Source organism: Oryx dammah, unplaced genomic scaffold (assembly GCF_014754425.2).
Source record: "Oryx dammah isolate SB20612 unplaced genomic scaffold, SCBI_Odam_1.1 HiC_scaffold_16, whole genome shotgun sequence".
Classification (NCBI taxonomy): Eukaryota; Metazoa; Chordata; class Mammalia; order Artiodactyla; family Bovidae; genus Oryx; species Oryx dammah.
This window is the reverse complement of record NW_024070200.1, coordinates 62,172,894-62,188,529: the sequence shown is the minus strand read 5'-3', so window position 1 is coordinate 62,188,529 and position 15,636 is coordinate 62,172,894. Positions and strand designations below refer to the sequence as shown.

General features: G+C 41.4%; 1 protein-coding gene across 1 annotated transcript; it reads right to left on the bottom strand.

The window, feature by feature from the left end:
• Nucleotides 1-9,019: 9,019 nt before the first annotated feature.
• LYSMD4 (LysM domain containing 4) lies at nt 9,020-15,342 on the bottom strand. Its single transcript, XM_040257026.1, has 3 exons — nt 15,270-15,342; nt 13,704-13,993; nt 9,020-11,400 (listed from the first exon to the last, which is right to left on the bottom strand). Exons 2-3 carry the CDS (start codon nt 13,983-13,985, stop codon nt 10,789-10,791), a joined length of 894 nt encoding a protein of 297 aa, XP_040112960.1. The 5' UTR covers nt 13,986-13,993; nt 15,270-15,342; the 3' UTR covers nt 9,020-10,788.
• Between the last annotated feature and the right edge of the window lie 294 nt (nt 15,343-15,636).

Below are 15,636 nucleotides of genomic sequence, written 5' to 3'. Positions count from 1 at the left end.
GCTCTGCAGCATTACTGCTTGGGCATAGACTTGGATTACTATGATATTGAATGGTTTGCCTTGGAAATGAACAGAGATCAGCCTGTCATTTTTGAGATTGCAAGCAAGAACTGTATTTCAGACTCTTTCTTTTGACTATGAAGGCTACCCCATTTCTTCTAAGGGATTCCTGCCTGCAGTAGTAGATATAATGGTCATCTGAGTTAATTCGCCCATTCCAGTCCATTTTAATTCACTGATTCCTAAAATGTCCATTTTCACTCTTGCCATCCCCTGTTTGACCACTTCCAATTTACCTTGATTGATGGACCTAACGTTCCAGGTTCCTATGCGATATCATTCTTTACAGCATCTTTACATGTCTCCTTAGGTAAGTTTATTCCTAGATATTCTATTCTTTTTGTTGCAATAGTGAGTAAGATTGATTTCTTAATTTCTCTGATTTTTCATTTTTAGTGTATAGGAATGCAAGTGATTTCTGTGTACTGATTTTGTATCCTGCAATGCTACTAAATTCGCTGATTAGTTCTAGTAATTTTCTGATAGTATCTTTAGGGTTTTCTATTTACAGTATCTGTAAACAGTCATCTATTTGAATCTGTCATCTGCAAATATGAGAGCTTTACTTCTTTCTTTCCAATCTGGATTCCATTTATTCTTTTTCTTCTCTGATTGCTGTAGTCAGGATTTCCAAAATTATGTTGAGTAATAATGGTGAGAGTGGGCACCTTTGTCTTGTTCCTGATTCCAGAGGGAATGCTTTCAGTTTTTCACTGTTTAGAATAAGGTTTGCTGTGTCTGTTGTATATGACCTTTATTATGTTAAGGTAGGTTCCTTCTGTACCCATTTTTTGAGGAGTTTTTTTTTTTTTTACCATAAATGGGATTGAATTGTGTCAAAAGCTTTTTCTGCATCTATTGAGATTATCATATGGTTAGCTTTAAATTTGTTAACATGGTGTATCACATTGATTGATTTGCATATATGGAAGAATTATTGCATTCCTGGGAAAAATCTGACTTGATCATGGTATATGATCTTTTTAAGGAGACAGAAAAATTTCTTGATACAAACCAAAATGAAAATACAACATATCAAAATGTATCAGATGCAGAGAAAGCAGGTCTAAGAGGAAAACACACATCAATAGACACCTACATTAAGAAATACGAAAGATTTCTACACCTCAAAGAACTACAGAAAGAAGAATAAATTAAGGTCAAAGTTAGTTGAAGAAAGGAAAGAAAGAATAGAGGAGAAAAAATGAAATAGAGACTAAAAAGATAAGAAACTAAAAACTGGTTCTTCAAAAAGATAAATAAAATTAGACAAATCTTTGGGTAGACTAGCCAAGGAAAAAAGAAAGGACCCAAATCAAAAAAATTACAAATGAAAAAAGACATTACAACTGATTCAAAGATATATAAAGACTCCATGGAGCTACTACAAACAACTATATGCTAACAAACTGGACAATCTAGAAGAAATGGAAAAATTCTTAGAAACAGACAACCTAGAAAGGCTGAAGCAGAAAGAAATAGAAAATCTGCAGACCAACTACAAGTGAGGAGACTGAATTAGTAATAAAAAAAACTTCCAACAGAGAAAAGCCCACAGCCAGACAGCTTCACTGGTGAATTTTACCAAACAGTTAAAGGAGAATTAATGCCAATCCTACTCAAACTATTCTCAAAAATCAAAGCAGGAAAACTCCCAAATTTATTTTACATGCCCAGCATTATCTATTCTAAAAAAGACACTATAGGAAAAAAAAAATAGGTCAGTATTCCTGATGCAAAAATTCTCAATAAAATATCAGCATTCTAAATTAATAGTACATTAAAAGGATCACTTACTATGACTAAGTGTGATTTATTCCATAGATGCAGAGATGTTCCAACATTTGCAAATAAATCAGTGTGCTACACCTCATTAACAGAATGGATAGAAATTATATGACCATCTCAACAGATGCTGAAAAAGAATCTAACAAAATAAAACATCTCTTCCTGATTTAAAAAAAAAAATAACTCTTAACAAATTAGGTATAGAAACAACATATCTCAACATAACAAAGACCATAAATATGACAACTCCACAGCTAATATCATAATCAATGGTGAAAGGCTGAAAGTTTTTCCCATAAGATCAGGAACAAGACAAGGGGGTCCACTCTCAAAACTTCTATTCAATATAGTTCTGGAAGTCCTACCCAGAGCAATCAGAAGTGGAATCAAGAAAAAAAAAAAAAGTACCAGAAGTAGAAAAGAAGAAATAAAATGTCAACATTTGCAGTTGACATGATATTACATATTCAAAATCCTAAAGCCTCTACCAAAAAAAAAAAAAAAGTTAGATTTAATTAACAAATTCAGTGAAGTTCCAGGATACAAAAGAAACAATAGTGTTTCTATACACTAACAATGAGTTATCTGAAAAAGAAATAAAATGATGCCACTTAAAAGCATCAAAAACAATGAAATACTTATGAATAAATTTAACCAAAGAAATGAAATATCTCTACACTGAAAACTACATGATATAGATGAAAGAAAACGAAGGAGATATAAATAAAGGGAAAACTATCCTGTACTCATGGATTGAATATTTTCTATTATTTAAAGCTATCTATTTAAAGCGGTGGCTGTGCGGGCACAGGAGGGCCAAGAGGACCTACTGCATGTTCAAGGTCAGGAGGGGCTGAGGTGAGAGGATACCCCTCGTCCAAGGTAAGGAGCAGTGGCTGCACTTTGCTGGAGAGGCCGTGAAGAGATACCCCACGTCCAAGGCAAGAGACCCAAGTAAGAGTGTAGGTGTTGCAAGAGAGCAAAAGAGGGCAGACACACTGAAACCATAATCACAAAAAAACTAGCCAATCTAATCACACTAGGACCACAGCCTTGTCTAACTCAAAGAAACTAAGCAATGCCGTGTAGGGCCACCCAGGACAGGCAGGTCATGGCGGAGAAGTCTGACAGAATGTGGTCCACTGGAAGAGGGAATGGCAAACCACTTCTCAAACCACTTGCCTTGAGAAACCCATGAACAGTATGAAAAGGCAAAATGATGGGATACTGAAAGAGGAATTCCCCAGGTCAGTAGGTGCCCAATATGCTACTGGAGATCAATGGAGAAATAACTCCAAAAAGAATGAAGGGATAGAGCCAAAGCAAAAACAATACCCAGTTGTGGATGTGACTAGTGATAGAAGCAAGGTCCGATGCTGTAAAGAGCAATATTGCATAGGAACCTGGAATGTCAGGTCCATCAATCAAGGCAAATTGGAAGTGGTCAAACAGGAGAGGGCAAGAGTGAACGTTGACATTCTAGGAGTCAGCGAATTAAAATGGACTGGAATGGGTGAATTTAACTCAGATGACCATTATATCTACTACTGTGGGCAGGAATCCCTCAGAAGAAATGGAGTAGCCATCATGGTCAACAAGAGTCCGAAATGCAGTACTTGGATGTAGTCTCAAAAACGACAGAATGATCTCTGTTCAATGCGAGGCAAACCACTCAATATCACAGTAATCCAAGTCTATGCCCCAACCAGTAATGCTGAAGAAGCTGAAGTTGAACGGTTCTATGAAGACCTACAAGACCTTTTAGAACTAACACCCACAAAAGATGTCCTTTACATTATAGGGGACTGGAATGCAAAAGTAGGAAGTCAAGAAACACCTGGAGTAACGGGCAAATTTGGCCTTGGAATACAGAATGAAGCAGGGCAAAGGCTAATAGAATTTTGCCAAGAAAATGCACTGGTCATAGCAAACATCCTCTTCCAACCACACAAGAGAAGACTCTACACATGGACATCACCAGATGGTCAACACCGAAATCAGATTGATTATATTCTTCACGGCCAAAGATGGAGAAGCTCTATACAGACAACAAAAAGAAGCCCAGGAGCTGACTGTGGCTCACATCATGAACTCATTGTTGCCAAATTCAGACTTAAATTGAAGAAAGTAGGGAAAACCACTAGACCATTCAGGTATGACCTAAATCAAATCCCTTATGATTATACAGTGGAAGTGACAAATAGATTTAAGGGCCTAGATATGATAGACAGAGTGCCTGATGAAGTATGGACGGGGGTTCATGACATTGTACATGAAACAGGGATCAAGACCATCCCCATGGAAAAGAAATGCAAAAAAGCAAAATGGCTGTCTGGGGAGGCCTTACAAATAGCTGTGAAAAGAAGAGAAGTGAAAAGCAAAGGAGAAAAGGAAAGATGTAAGCATCTGAATGCAGAGTTCCAAAGAACAGCAAGAAGAGGTAAGAAAGCCTTCCTCAGCAATCAGTGCAAAGAAATAGAAGAAAACAATAAAATGGGAAAGACTAAGAGATCTCTTCCAGAAAATTAGAGATACCAAGGGAACATTTCATGCAAAGATGGGCTTGATAAAGGTCAGAAATGGTATGGACCTAACAGAAGCAGAAGATATTAAGAAGAGGTGGCAAGAATACACAGAAGAACTGTACAAAAAAGATCTTCACGACCAAGATAATCACGATGGTGTGATCACTCATCTAGAGCCAGACATCCTGGAATGTGAAGTCAAGTGGGCCTTAGAAAGCACTACGAACAAAGCTAGTGGAGGTGATGGAATTCCAGTTGAGCTATTTCAAATCCTGAAGGATGATGCTGTGAAATTGCTGCACTCAATATGCCAGCAAATTTGGAGAACTTAGCAGTGGCCACAGGACTGGAAAAGGTCAGTTTTCATTCCAATCCCAAAGAAAGGCAATGCCAAAGAATGCTCAAACTACTGCACAATTGCACTCATCTCACATGCTAGTAAAGTAATGCTCAAAATTCTCCAAGCCAGGCTTCAGCAATATGTGAACCGTGAACTTGCAGATGTTCAAGCTGGTTTTAGGAACCAGAGATCAAATTGCCAACATCCACTGGATCATAGAAAAAAAAACAAGAGAGTTCCAGAAAAACATCTACTTCTGCTTTACTATGCCAAAGCCTTTGACTGTGTGGATCACAATAAACTGTGGAAAATTCTGAAAGAGATGGGAATACCAGACTACCTGACCTGCCTCTTGAGAAACCTATATGCAAGTCAGGAAGCAACAGTTAGAACTGGACATGGAACAACAGACTGGTTCCAAATAGGAAAAGAAGTACATCAATATACAAGCCTGTATATTGTCACTCTGCTTATTTAACTTATATGTAGAGTATATCATGAGAAATGCTGGGCTGTAAGAAGCACAAGCTGGAATCCAGACTGCCAGGAGAAATATCAATAACCTCAGATATGCAGATGACACCACCCTCATGGCAAAAAGTGAAGAGGAACTAAAAAGCCTCTTGATGAAAGTGAAAGAGGAGAGTGAAAAAGTTGGCTTAAAGCTCAACATCCAGAAAACGAAGATCATGGCATCTCGTCCCATCAGTTCATGGTAAATAGATGGGGAAACAGTGGAAACAGTGTCGGACTTTATTTTGGGGGGCTCCAAAATCACTGCAGATGGTGACTGCAGCCATGAAATTAAAAGATGCTTACTCCTTGGAAGGAAAGTTATGGCCAACCTAGATAGCATATTCAAAAGCAGAGACATTACTTTGCCAACAAAGTTCCATCTAGTCAAGACAATGGTTTTTCCAGTAGTCATGTATGGATGTGAGAGTTGGACTGTGAAGAAAGCTGAGCACCGAAGAACTGATGCTTTTGCACTGTGATGTTGGAGAAGACTCTTGAGAGTCCCTTGGAGTGCAAGGAGATCCAACCAATCCATTCTAAAGGAGATCAGCCCTGGGTGTTCTTTGGAAGGAATGATGCTAAAGCTGAAACTCCAGTCCTTTGGCCACCTCATGCGAAGAGTTGACTCATTGGAAAAGACTCCGATGCTCGGAGGGATTGGGGGCAGGATGAGTAGGGGACAACCGAGGATGAGATGGCTGGATGGCATCACTGACTCAGTGGATGTGAGTTTGAGTGAACTCCGGGAGATAGTGATGGACAGGGAGGCCTAGTGTGCTGCAATTCATGGGGTTGCAAAGAGTCGGACACGACTGAGCGACTGATCTAAACTGAAAGCTATCTATAGATTCAACACAGTCTCTATCACAATTTTAATGGCACTTTTCACAGAATTAGAGAAAAACTATACAGTACTAAAAATTATACAGAGCCACAAAAGACTCTGAAGAATCAAAGAATCCTGAGAAAGAAAGAAGTACAAAGTAGGCAGCATCACATTTTCTGATTACAAGCTATGTAGCTATAGTTATCAAAACAGTATGGTAATGACATTAAAACCACACACCAATGGAACAGAATCAAGAGCCCAGAAATAAACCCATTCATATAGAGTCAAGCAATATATCACAAGGGAGCCAAGAATAATCAATGGAGAAAAAACAGTCTTTTTGACAACAGGGTTGGGGAAATTGAGTATTCACATCCAAAGAATGAAAGTAGATGCCTATCTTATACCACTCACAAAAGTTAACTTGAAATCAATTAAAGACTTGACTCAAAGACTAGAAACCGGAAAACTACTAGAAAATAACAGGCAGTAAGCTCCATGACATCAGTGTTTGCAATTTTTTTTGGATATGACACTTAAAGCACAAACAATAAAATAAAAAAATGGGACTACATCAAAGTAAAAAGCTTCTGCACAGCAAAAGAAATCATTAACAAAATGAAAAGATAACCTATGGAATGGGAGAAAAATATTTGTAAACCATGTATTTGATAAGGGGGTAACATCTAAAATGTATAAAGAACTTGTAACTCAACAGCAAAAAAAAAAAAAAATCTAATTTATAATGGGCAAAGAACCTGAATAGACATTTCTCCAATGAAGAGAGATATGAAAGGTCAACACATACATGAAAACCTATCTCCATCCCTAACCATCAGGGTAGTACAAATCAAAGCCACAAAGATACCACCTCACACCAGTTAGAATGTCTATCCATCAAAAAGAGATAATAAATGCTGACAAGGTTGTAGAGAAAAGGGAACCCCTGTGTACTATTGGTGAGATTATAGATTGGTATACCCACTATGGAAAACAATATAGACGTTCCTCAAAAATTAAAAAATGGAACTACAACATGATCCAGCAATTCCACTTCTGGGAATATATCTGAAGAAAATAAAAACACTGTCAAAGAGGTATCTGCACCTCCATGTTCAGAGCAGCATTCATTTACAATAGCCAAGACATGGAAATAACCTAAGTGTCTACTGAGGGATGAATGGATAAAGAAATTGTGATACATAAATGTACACTGGAATGTTTTTCAGCTATTAAAAAGATGGAAATCTTGCCACTTGGAACAACACAGATGGATCTTAACAGCATTACATTAAGTGAAATAAGTCAGAGAAAGACAAATACTGTATGATCTCACTTATACATGAAATCTAAAAAAAAAAAAACCCGCAAAGAAAAAAACCGAAACTCATAGAAAGAGATCAGGTTTGTAGCTACCAAGGCAGAGAGTGAGGTCAGGGAGGAAATTGGAAGACGTGGTCAAAATGTATAAACTTCCAGTTATTGAAGTATTACAAAAGTAATAATGTACAACTTGATGACTATAGTTGACACCTGTTATATGGTATATACCAAAGTTGTTAAGGAAATAAATCCTGAGTTCTCATCACAAGAGGAAAAAAACCATGTTTTTTTTTTTCTTTCTTTTTTTGTATCTACATGAGATGATGGATGTTAACTAAACTTGTAGTCATTTCACAACATATCTGTCAAATCATTATGCTGTACATCTCAAACTCATATAGTGCTGTATGTCAATTATATCTCAATGAAACTGGGAAAAAATGTTAAAATCCTCTCTATGAGCCATCATCTTAGGGCCCATATTCTCCCTTATTTAGGTATTCACAGAGGCAAAGTAAAGAACTAAATTCCTGAGGAGGGGCTGTGTCATGGCTGTGACCGGGTAGACCTGCTCTGGGTGACCCTAAGGTGTCTGCTTCATCTTTGCATCCTTGCCTTCCCAGATGGAAGTATCCTTTGTCTGATGACAGATTCCCTAGACTTCTGCAATATTAAGCACAACACTTCAATCAAAAGGACTGGAAACTACCTAACAAGTCTAATTATTTCTTTACAACATAACTCCCAAAACACACTACAAATGCAGTAAAACATACAGAAAGAAAGCTCCACAGTATCTCTTCAGTTCAGTCGCTCAGTCATGTCCAACTATTTGCAACCCCATGAATCGCAGCACGCCAGGCCTCCCTGTCCATCACCAACTCCCAGAGCTCACTCAGACTCACGTCCATCAAGTCAGTGATGCCATCCAGCCATCTCATCCTCTGTCGTCCCCTTCTCCTCCTGCCCCCAATCCCTCCCAGCTTCAGAGTCTTTTCCAATGAGTCAACTCTTCCCATGAGGTGGCCAAAGGACTGGAGTTTCAGCTTTAGCATCATTCCTTCCAAAGAAATCCCAGGGCTAATCTCCTTCAGAATGGACTGGTTGGATCTCCTTGCAGTCCAAGGGACTCTCAAGAGTCTTCTCCAACACCACAGTTCAAAAGCATCAGTTCTTCGGCGCTCAGCCTTCTTCACAGTCCAACTCTCACATCCATACATGACCACAGGAAAAACCATAGCCTTGACTAGAGGGACCTTAGTCAACAAAGTAATGTCTCTGCTTTTGAATATGCTATCTAGGTTGGTCATAACTTTCCTTCCAAGGAGTAAGCATCTTTTAATTTCATGGCTGCAATCACCATCTGCAGTGATTTTGGAGCCCAAGAAAATAAAGTCTGACACTGTTTCCACTGTTTCCCCATCTCTTATGTATACCTAAAACAATTTTAAAGCATGTCATGTAGCCATCAGTGAGACTGTGTTTGTTAAGACTTGTTCTTCACCTATTGGGGTAACCATGGGCATAAGCCTTGGGCAGGCCTCACCTCCTGGACACAGACAACTCCATTTTCTCCAGCATCATCCCACATCTTTTAATTCAGAATTACCAATTTCCAAATTAAAAGGGAGGAATCAATTTTCCTTCACAGAAGAAATTATTTTATTCCATTTGAAAAAAGTAAACAGTTCTTTGCCTGGCAAAAGTCATTTTCTCATGAGTCTGCATCCTACCTTTTGAAATTAATGGTGACAAAATGTTAGAGAATCTTGTGGTCCTTGGGCACAGCACACAAACTTTTGACTAGAAAGGCATTTATATGATCAAAACATTTCCTGTAGCAATGATTCACAAGTTCACTTTAAGACCAGTTTGACTTTGAAGAAAACATTTAGTTTTATGATTTAAATCTGCTAATTGAACCCAGGACAAAACAGTTTTTCACATAATTGATTGAGCAAGGAAACTGAAAACCCATCTCAAGTACTCATCCACCACATCCCCCTTTTCTTACATGAGCTCTTTTAAACTGATCTCTAGGCCGAAGGTGTCAAATGCCTTAAATCTGCCCAAAGCTCAGCATTTGTGCATCATGTTTTTCCTCCCTGGAGGCAGACCTTTCCAAGACTCAGCCACCCTGGACAATTTCCACTCCTCCATGGGACCGAGGCAGTCTCCTACCCTCACCCCAATCACACTTGCTACAACAGCAAGGCCTCAGAGGCCAACCAGGCCCTCCACGAGCTTCCAAACTTAACACCACTGTTTCCTTGTCAGAGAAGATGGGCAAACCTCAGGCATCTCTTTTTATGGTCTTCCACAGCAAGGGTCACCTCTAGGCTCTACATTAAGTGTTCGGTACTTTAACATCAATAAGCTACATTGTATTCACCCAAAGAAAGGTGACTGAGTCCTAATCCTGTTCTACAATTCTAGAAATCCTAAGAACGGGATCAAGGAAGCAGAGCAAGTACATCCATTTTCCCTGCACCACTTTGCCAGGAGCATACTGGGGCCAGCAGATACTGGACTGGTGACTGCTCAGCTTTAGAAATGTCACGTGTTGGGACCTGGGTGATAAGGCACTCATCTTTCTCCCTATACCTACCCCACTCAGCACAGATCAGAAAGAGCTCCTTCCAAGGATGCTGACTTGGGGAATCCAGTTAGCAATCACTATGGAAAAGGTCCTCAGGTGAAACTGGCCCATAGCCTTCAAATGTTCCGGCCAGGAAGTGCTGGCTACACCATGAAGAGCTTAAAATGTGCCTGTGTGTCAGATTAAGGAGCTAAAATTATGAGGAACAGAACTGCTATTTACTCAATATTACAGCAGTTTCGATAGGGCTTTCAAAATTCTAGATATGACATAAAAAAAGCTAGCTGGGTGTAAATGTGAAGCAGGGCTTGTTACAACTGTAATGTATCACACCCTGAAACAGGCTGGCATCTCATTACTGCACACCGTCTTTGCTGGGGAGATACAAAACATCATTTTTCAGAGCCAGTCATCCCTCCACAGTAGGCAGGGGACAAAGCAACACACAAACAAAGCTGACACCAGGGTCTCCCATATGCAGGTCCATCTGCCAAGGCCATTCATCTCCCTCCAAGCATGTCCAACATGAGGGCCTAGAGTGCTATTGTGAAGACACACAAGTCCAGTCCACTAAATGCCTTCAACGAGCAGCATTTGCATGTGTAAACGTCTCTCCTGTCGCTCTTCTCTGGATGTAAGAGGCTTAGAATGCTGATGCTTTGGCTCCCACAAGCTTGGGTGAGTCCACTCCCCATGATGAATGTGACTGAGAACATGATGGTAACTTCTGAAATCTGTCCATGTCACAGAGGCCAACATCAGCAGAAGCCCAAGTGCTAAAGTTGGTCTGATTCCTTAGAAACAAGAGCTAGTTCCCCCCGTGGGTGGTCTGACTGAACTGGCTGTCTGAAGAGGGGATGGTTGGCATTGGAATTGCTAATCTGGGGGCTTGCCCTGGAACTGGATTCCCTGCCATGGAGCCATTAGGAATAGCAGTTGTATTCAAGATACTAGGGGTCTCACTAGTAGCGTGTATTTTAAAATAAACCAAATAAAACACTGGTAAAACAACTCCAATTAGAACCATGATAAAAACAGCATTCCACCACCGAATTCCACAGTCTGCACCATTTGTTGGTATCTTCGGAGGAGCAAGAAGCAGTGGCTGACTGGAGGTCTCTATGGAGTAACTTTCACTCAAAAAGATTTCTGACTGAACTGCATGTTCAATATTCTGATCAATGCCCTTAAAGAAATCTGTCAGTGAGCTAGATGAGGCGCCGGCATTGACAGTTGCTCTCTCTGGGTCTGGCTGTTCCTCAAGGGTCACTCTGGTCTCTGAGGATGAGTTCAGGAGGGGTCTAAGTTCTTTCTGGGTCTCTGTTAGGATGCCGTGGTTTTTCACTGGAATCTTAATAGATTTTAAAGCATAGAAGTCTTGTTCTCTGATGAAGTTGTTGACTTTCTTGATATCTGCAACCTAGGGAAGCCATGAAGACAAACATCACAAAACATGTAAAGCTGTTTAAAACTAATATCCAAAAAGTGGCACTTAAACTTCCTGGGTGATGATCCACACCCACATCACTTATCTGACGAACTACAAAATTGAGTTCAGGCTGAATAACTGTTTTTTGGCTTTAACTTGGTCTTAATGTACAACTTAGTCATCAAATTTTTGTATAGACTTACAAATTGGAGCAACTCAAGATCAGTTTTGGAAAAGAATTTATTGTTTATTTGTTTAAAGTGTGCCTTCAATAAAAAGCCTTAAGGTGAAACACTTCATGGTAAAAGAAGGCTGTAGCCCTTTCTGCACTTAACTTTTTAGGCAACAGTGCCCCTGTCTGGCTGACTTCTCTCCTGCATCAGAATTTAATTTAGTAGCTGCAGTAGATATCAGCATTCAGCAAACACAAAGCCTTAGCCAGCTCTACCAACACTAGGACCTAGTTCATATGTAACTTCTTAAAAGGTGTGCTCTCATGATTCTACTACGTTTTCCTTTACAGATGTACTATATGGCCTATAAACTTATTTTTAAAATAAAAGCAATCTAGAGTTAATTCAGTTTGAGGCTTTCAGAACACTTTTTATAACTAGAAACATGCACAGAGTATGCATCAAGTTGGAAACTACAGACTGACACCTTCCATTTCAATATTATGACTTGAGAAAGGAACATGACCTGAGTTTTAAAGACTCACAACAAAGTTTATGACAAAGTCATAACAAACTCCCCTCACACTCAAACTTTAAGATTTAAAAAGTAGGGGGAAATGTAAGTCAAAGACAAATCCTCCCTCAAGTGAGTGTCTGAAAACTTACCAAAAGCATCAGAGATATATTCTAAGGTTTTAACTCCTAAGTCTGTTTAAACTAGAATGTAAATATAGTCAACAGACTTTATTCAAATCAATCATCTTTATTATTTTAATTATTTAGCAATTGCTTTTACCATTTAATTGTATTGGGGTACATCTTGTAACTTAAGGTTCTTGAGATATTTTTGTCTTTGATCCTAATAAGCTAACATCAAACGTATTTACTTCAAATAGGAAAACTGATCACTTATTAGATAAATTATATAGTTCTTTTGGATTTGTTAAACATCAGCATTTCAAGAAGCCCACTGCATCTATTCAGGTCTTTGTAGGAAAGGATTCAATTTTTAGCCCTTGTTCTATAAACCATTTAGTATGCCTACAGAAGCTGATTATTAGGATCAAATGAAAATCTCAGTACGATTTAGAGACCATTATTAGTCCCAAGGGGCTTTCCAGGTGGCTCAGTGGTAAAGAATCCGCCTGCCAATGCAGGAGATGCAGGTTCGATCCCTGGTTCAGGAAGATCCCTGGAGTAGGAAATGGCAACCCACTCTAGTATTCTTGCCTGGAGAATCCCATGGACAGGGGAGGTAGATGGCGACAGTCCATGGGGTCACAAAGAACTGGACATGACTTAGCAACTGAGCAGGCTGGCATGTGTCCCTGGAGACCAGTTTAATACCATGGGAAACAACAGTCCCACACAACATGTTGAGTCATTTGATCCCTGTTAGATAAATGTGAGACCCTTCAAGGATAAAAGGATTTTTTAGACAAGTAGCTTATATAGCTTTGGAGAGAGCCATAGAAAATAGCAGCACAGTGCTAGCAAAATGAAAGTTTGAATCTAGAAGAAAATGCAACAATTCAATAAATACCCTCCTACTTACTTTGCCATTGTTAATCACTCTGAATGCTAAAAACATAATTAAAGAGAGAAATAGGGTTATATAGATACACAGCATACAAAGGACAGATCATGCAGTTCTGAAAGAGGGCAAAAATTTACCAATCAAATAAGCTACAATTAGCAAGAAAGGTTTAAAAATAGAAAAGTAGCAAAAAAAATAAAAGCAAGCACACCAAAGAAATCTTGGATAAACTCTGCCTGGCATCTCTGGCCCATTATGCGTTAAATAAAATGTGCTCAAAAGAGAAAAGAAGGTTTCAGAATTTTAGTTTGGAAGGACAAGGAAGACCAGAAGTACTGGGCAGAGAGGGAACTGTCCCATCGCCTGAAACTCCTAATTCCCTCTCTCTGTGATGAACAGGTCATTCCACCTGCTCTCCATCTCTAGCTAGAAAGGAGTGTCCTTTACTCTAGAACAGGCTTCTCCCAACCACTTCTGGGGGTCAGGAAGAGGTAGGAAGGGTCCCCAACCTTTAGTGAGTGTCTCTGTTCCTCTTAACACAGGGCCAAGGGGCAGGTGGCGCCTTCTCTTGTGGGGTTTCTTACTTTGCAGCCATACTGAAGAGCGAGCTTGTTCAGGCTGTCCCCCTGGGCCAGCTCCCGCTGCAGCAGCACCACGTCCCCTGCTCCTGGCCGGTGAGAGTGGTGGGCACCCTTCTTCTGGCCCTCCTTGCCCCGGGGCCGCAGGGCCACTCGGTGGGACTCTTCCTCAGAGGAGTCCTCGGAGTCCTCAACACCATTCTCAAACATGTAAACGTGGCTGGTCGGAGTCCTACAGACCACAGCTGGGCCCTGGAAGGTCTTGGTCATCACCTCCTTCTGCCTCATTTCCTTAACTGAAAACCAAACCCCAAGGTTAATTTCACACAAGGTATATTGATTCCTCTGGGACTACAATAAAGATAAATGTCGTCTTCTTGTTAGAGATGACTTCTTTCCCTAAACTAAATACTCAACACATACTCATGACATGTGTTGAGTATTTTGTGCACAAAAAATATCAAAACGTATTTATGCTGGCTGAGATGAAGGAAGAGATAGGCAAATAAATACATTTTTTCCTAATTACATATTTTTGAGCAAAAAACAAGAATCCCCTTTCTTCTCCCTTTATTCCTCATCCATTGCTATGTCTCCCCAGAACCCACAGATGTACAGAAATAACTTCTCTTTTTGGTCCTGGAGTAATAAAGCAGCAGCTGGGATCACTGACGAGAGGTAAGGACTGCTCCCAACTTCCTTCCTTGCACTAAGACTCTTAAACTCAGAACCTTTTACAAAAAAAATTCTTGCTCAATTCTTCAAGCATTCCAAAGTAGTTTTACTTAAGGTCAAGACTAAGAACATTTGCTTAGAAGAATTATGAGACTAAATACTCTGATCTTGAAACGGCTTGAATTATGTAACAAGTGAGGCAAGTTAAGGGGAAGATTTCTGTCAAACTAAGGAATTCGTCCGGTTTCTCACAGCTCCCTTGGCCTTCAGAACCTTCCCAAGTCTGGTTTTTATTTTCACTTCCAGACAAGTGCAGAAGCCACAATACAGCCTTTTCGCTCTCCAAGTGGCTCGAATGAACTTCCAGAAATGAAATCTCAAAACCGGGAACAACAGCCTGAAACAATTGGCACTCGGTTTCTTGGGAGCCAGAAGGGATGCGGCCCCCTAGGAAGAGCGGGGCCAAGGAGAGACCCCTCCCTGGTCCCAGCCCCCTCCCCGCACTCCGGAGCCCCCGCCGGCTCGCGGGGAGGGAGGTAAGAGGCGGCTCTCCGGATGTCCGAGGGTCACCCGCGGCGGCCGGGGCTCGAGCGGACCTTCCCGTCGGAGCTCAGCGCCTGCAAGAAGTCCCGGGGCCTCCATTTCCCTCGGAGGTCCTTCCGCGAAAGGAAGGGGGACCCCCAAACAGGAGCTGTCCCAACGTTCCACAGAGGCACGACCTCCGACCTCCACCCCAGAAACCTCCGGCCAGCCCTCGACAGACTGGGTCGCGGTACCTCCAGCTGCAGGAGGGTGACCTCAGAGTCCCAGGAGTGGCAGCTGGCCACCCAGACTACAAGCGGGGCGACGCCACTGCCCCGAATTAGGACCGTCGCCCCCCTCCAGCAGGCCCGGTACCTCAGCATCCGGGATCCACCGAGACCCGCCGCCGCCGCGCCTGCCGATTGGCTGCGGAAATCAGCTGGTGTCTGGGGGCGGGAACGGCGAGGTAGCCAATGAAATCAGTGGTGGGCGGCTCCGGCAGTGTGGAGAGGTCGGCACAGGACCTGCGAATCCCAGGGGCGGGGCCGAGGGCGGGGCCGAGGCCGGCGGCGGGGCGGGGCCCAGGCGGAGTCCCTGGACCGAACCTCGCCACACCCGCCTGACTGGGTGCCGCCCTCCCTGGCCGGTCCTGGCTCCTGTCTCTCCCGGCTCTCCGCCGAGCCTCCGCGCTCTCACCCCCTCTCGGTCTGTGATATGTAACGACAGCTCGGGTACCTAGTAG

What these genes read in the sequence shown, in the direction of transcription:
- LYSMD4 (XM_040257026.1), bottom strand. Translation starts at nt 13,985, where the DNA reads ATGAGGCAGAAGGAGGTGATGACCAAGACCTTCCAGGGCCCAGCTGTG. An exon ending in CTCTTCAGTATGGCTGCAAA is followed by an intron (nt 11,401 to 13,703) that starts GTAAGAAACCCC and finishes TGGCTTCCCTAG; the next exon opens with GTTGCAGATATCAAGAAAGT.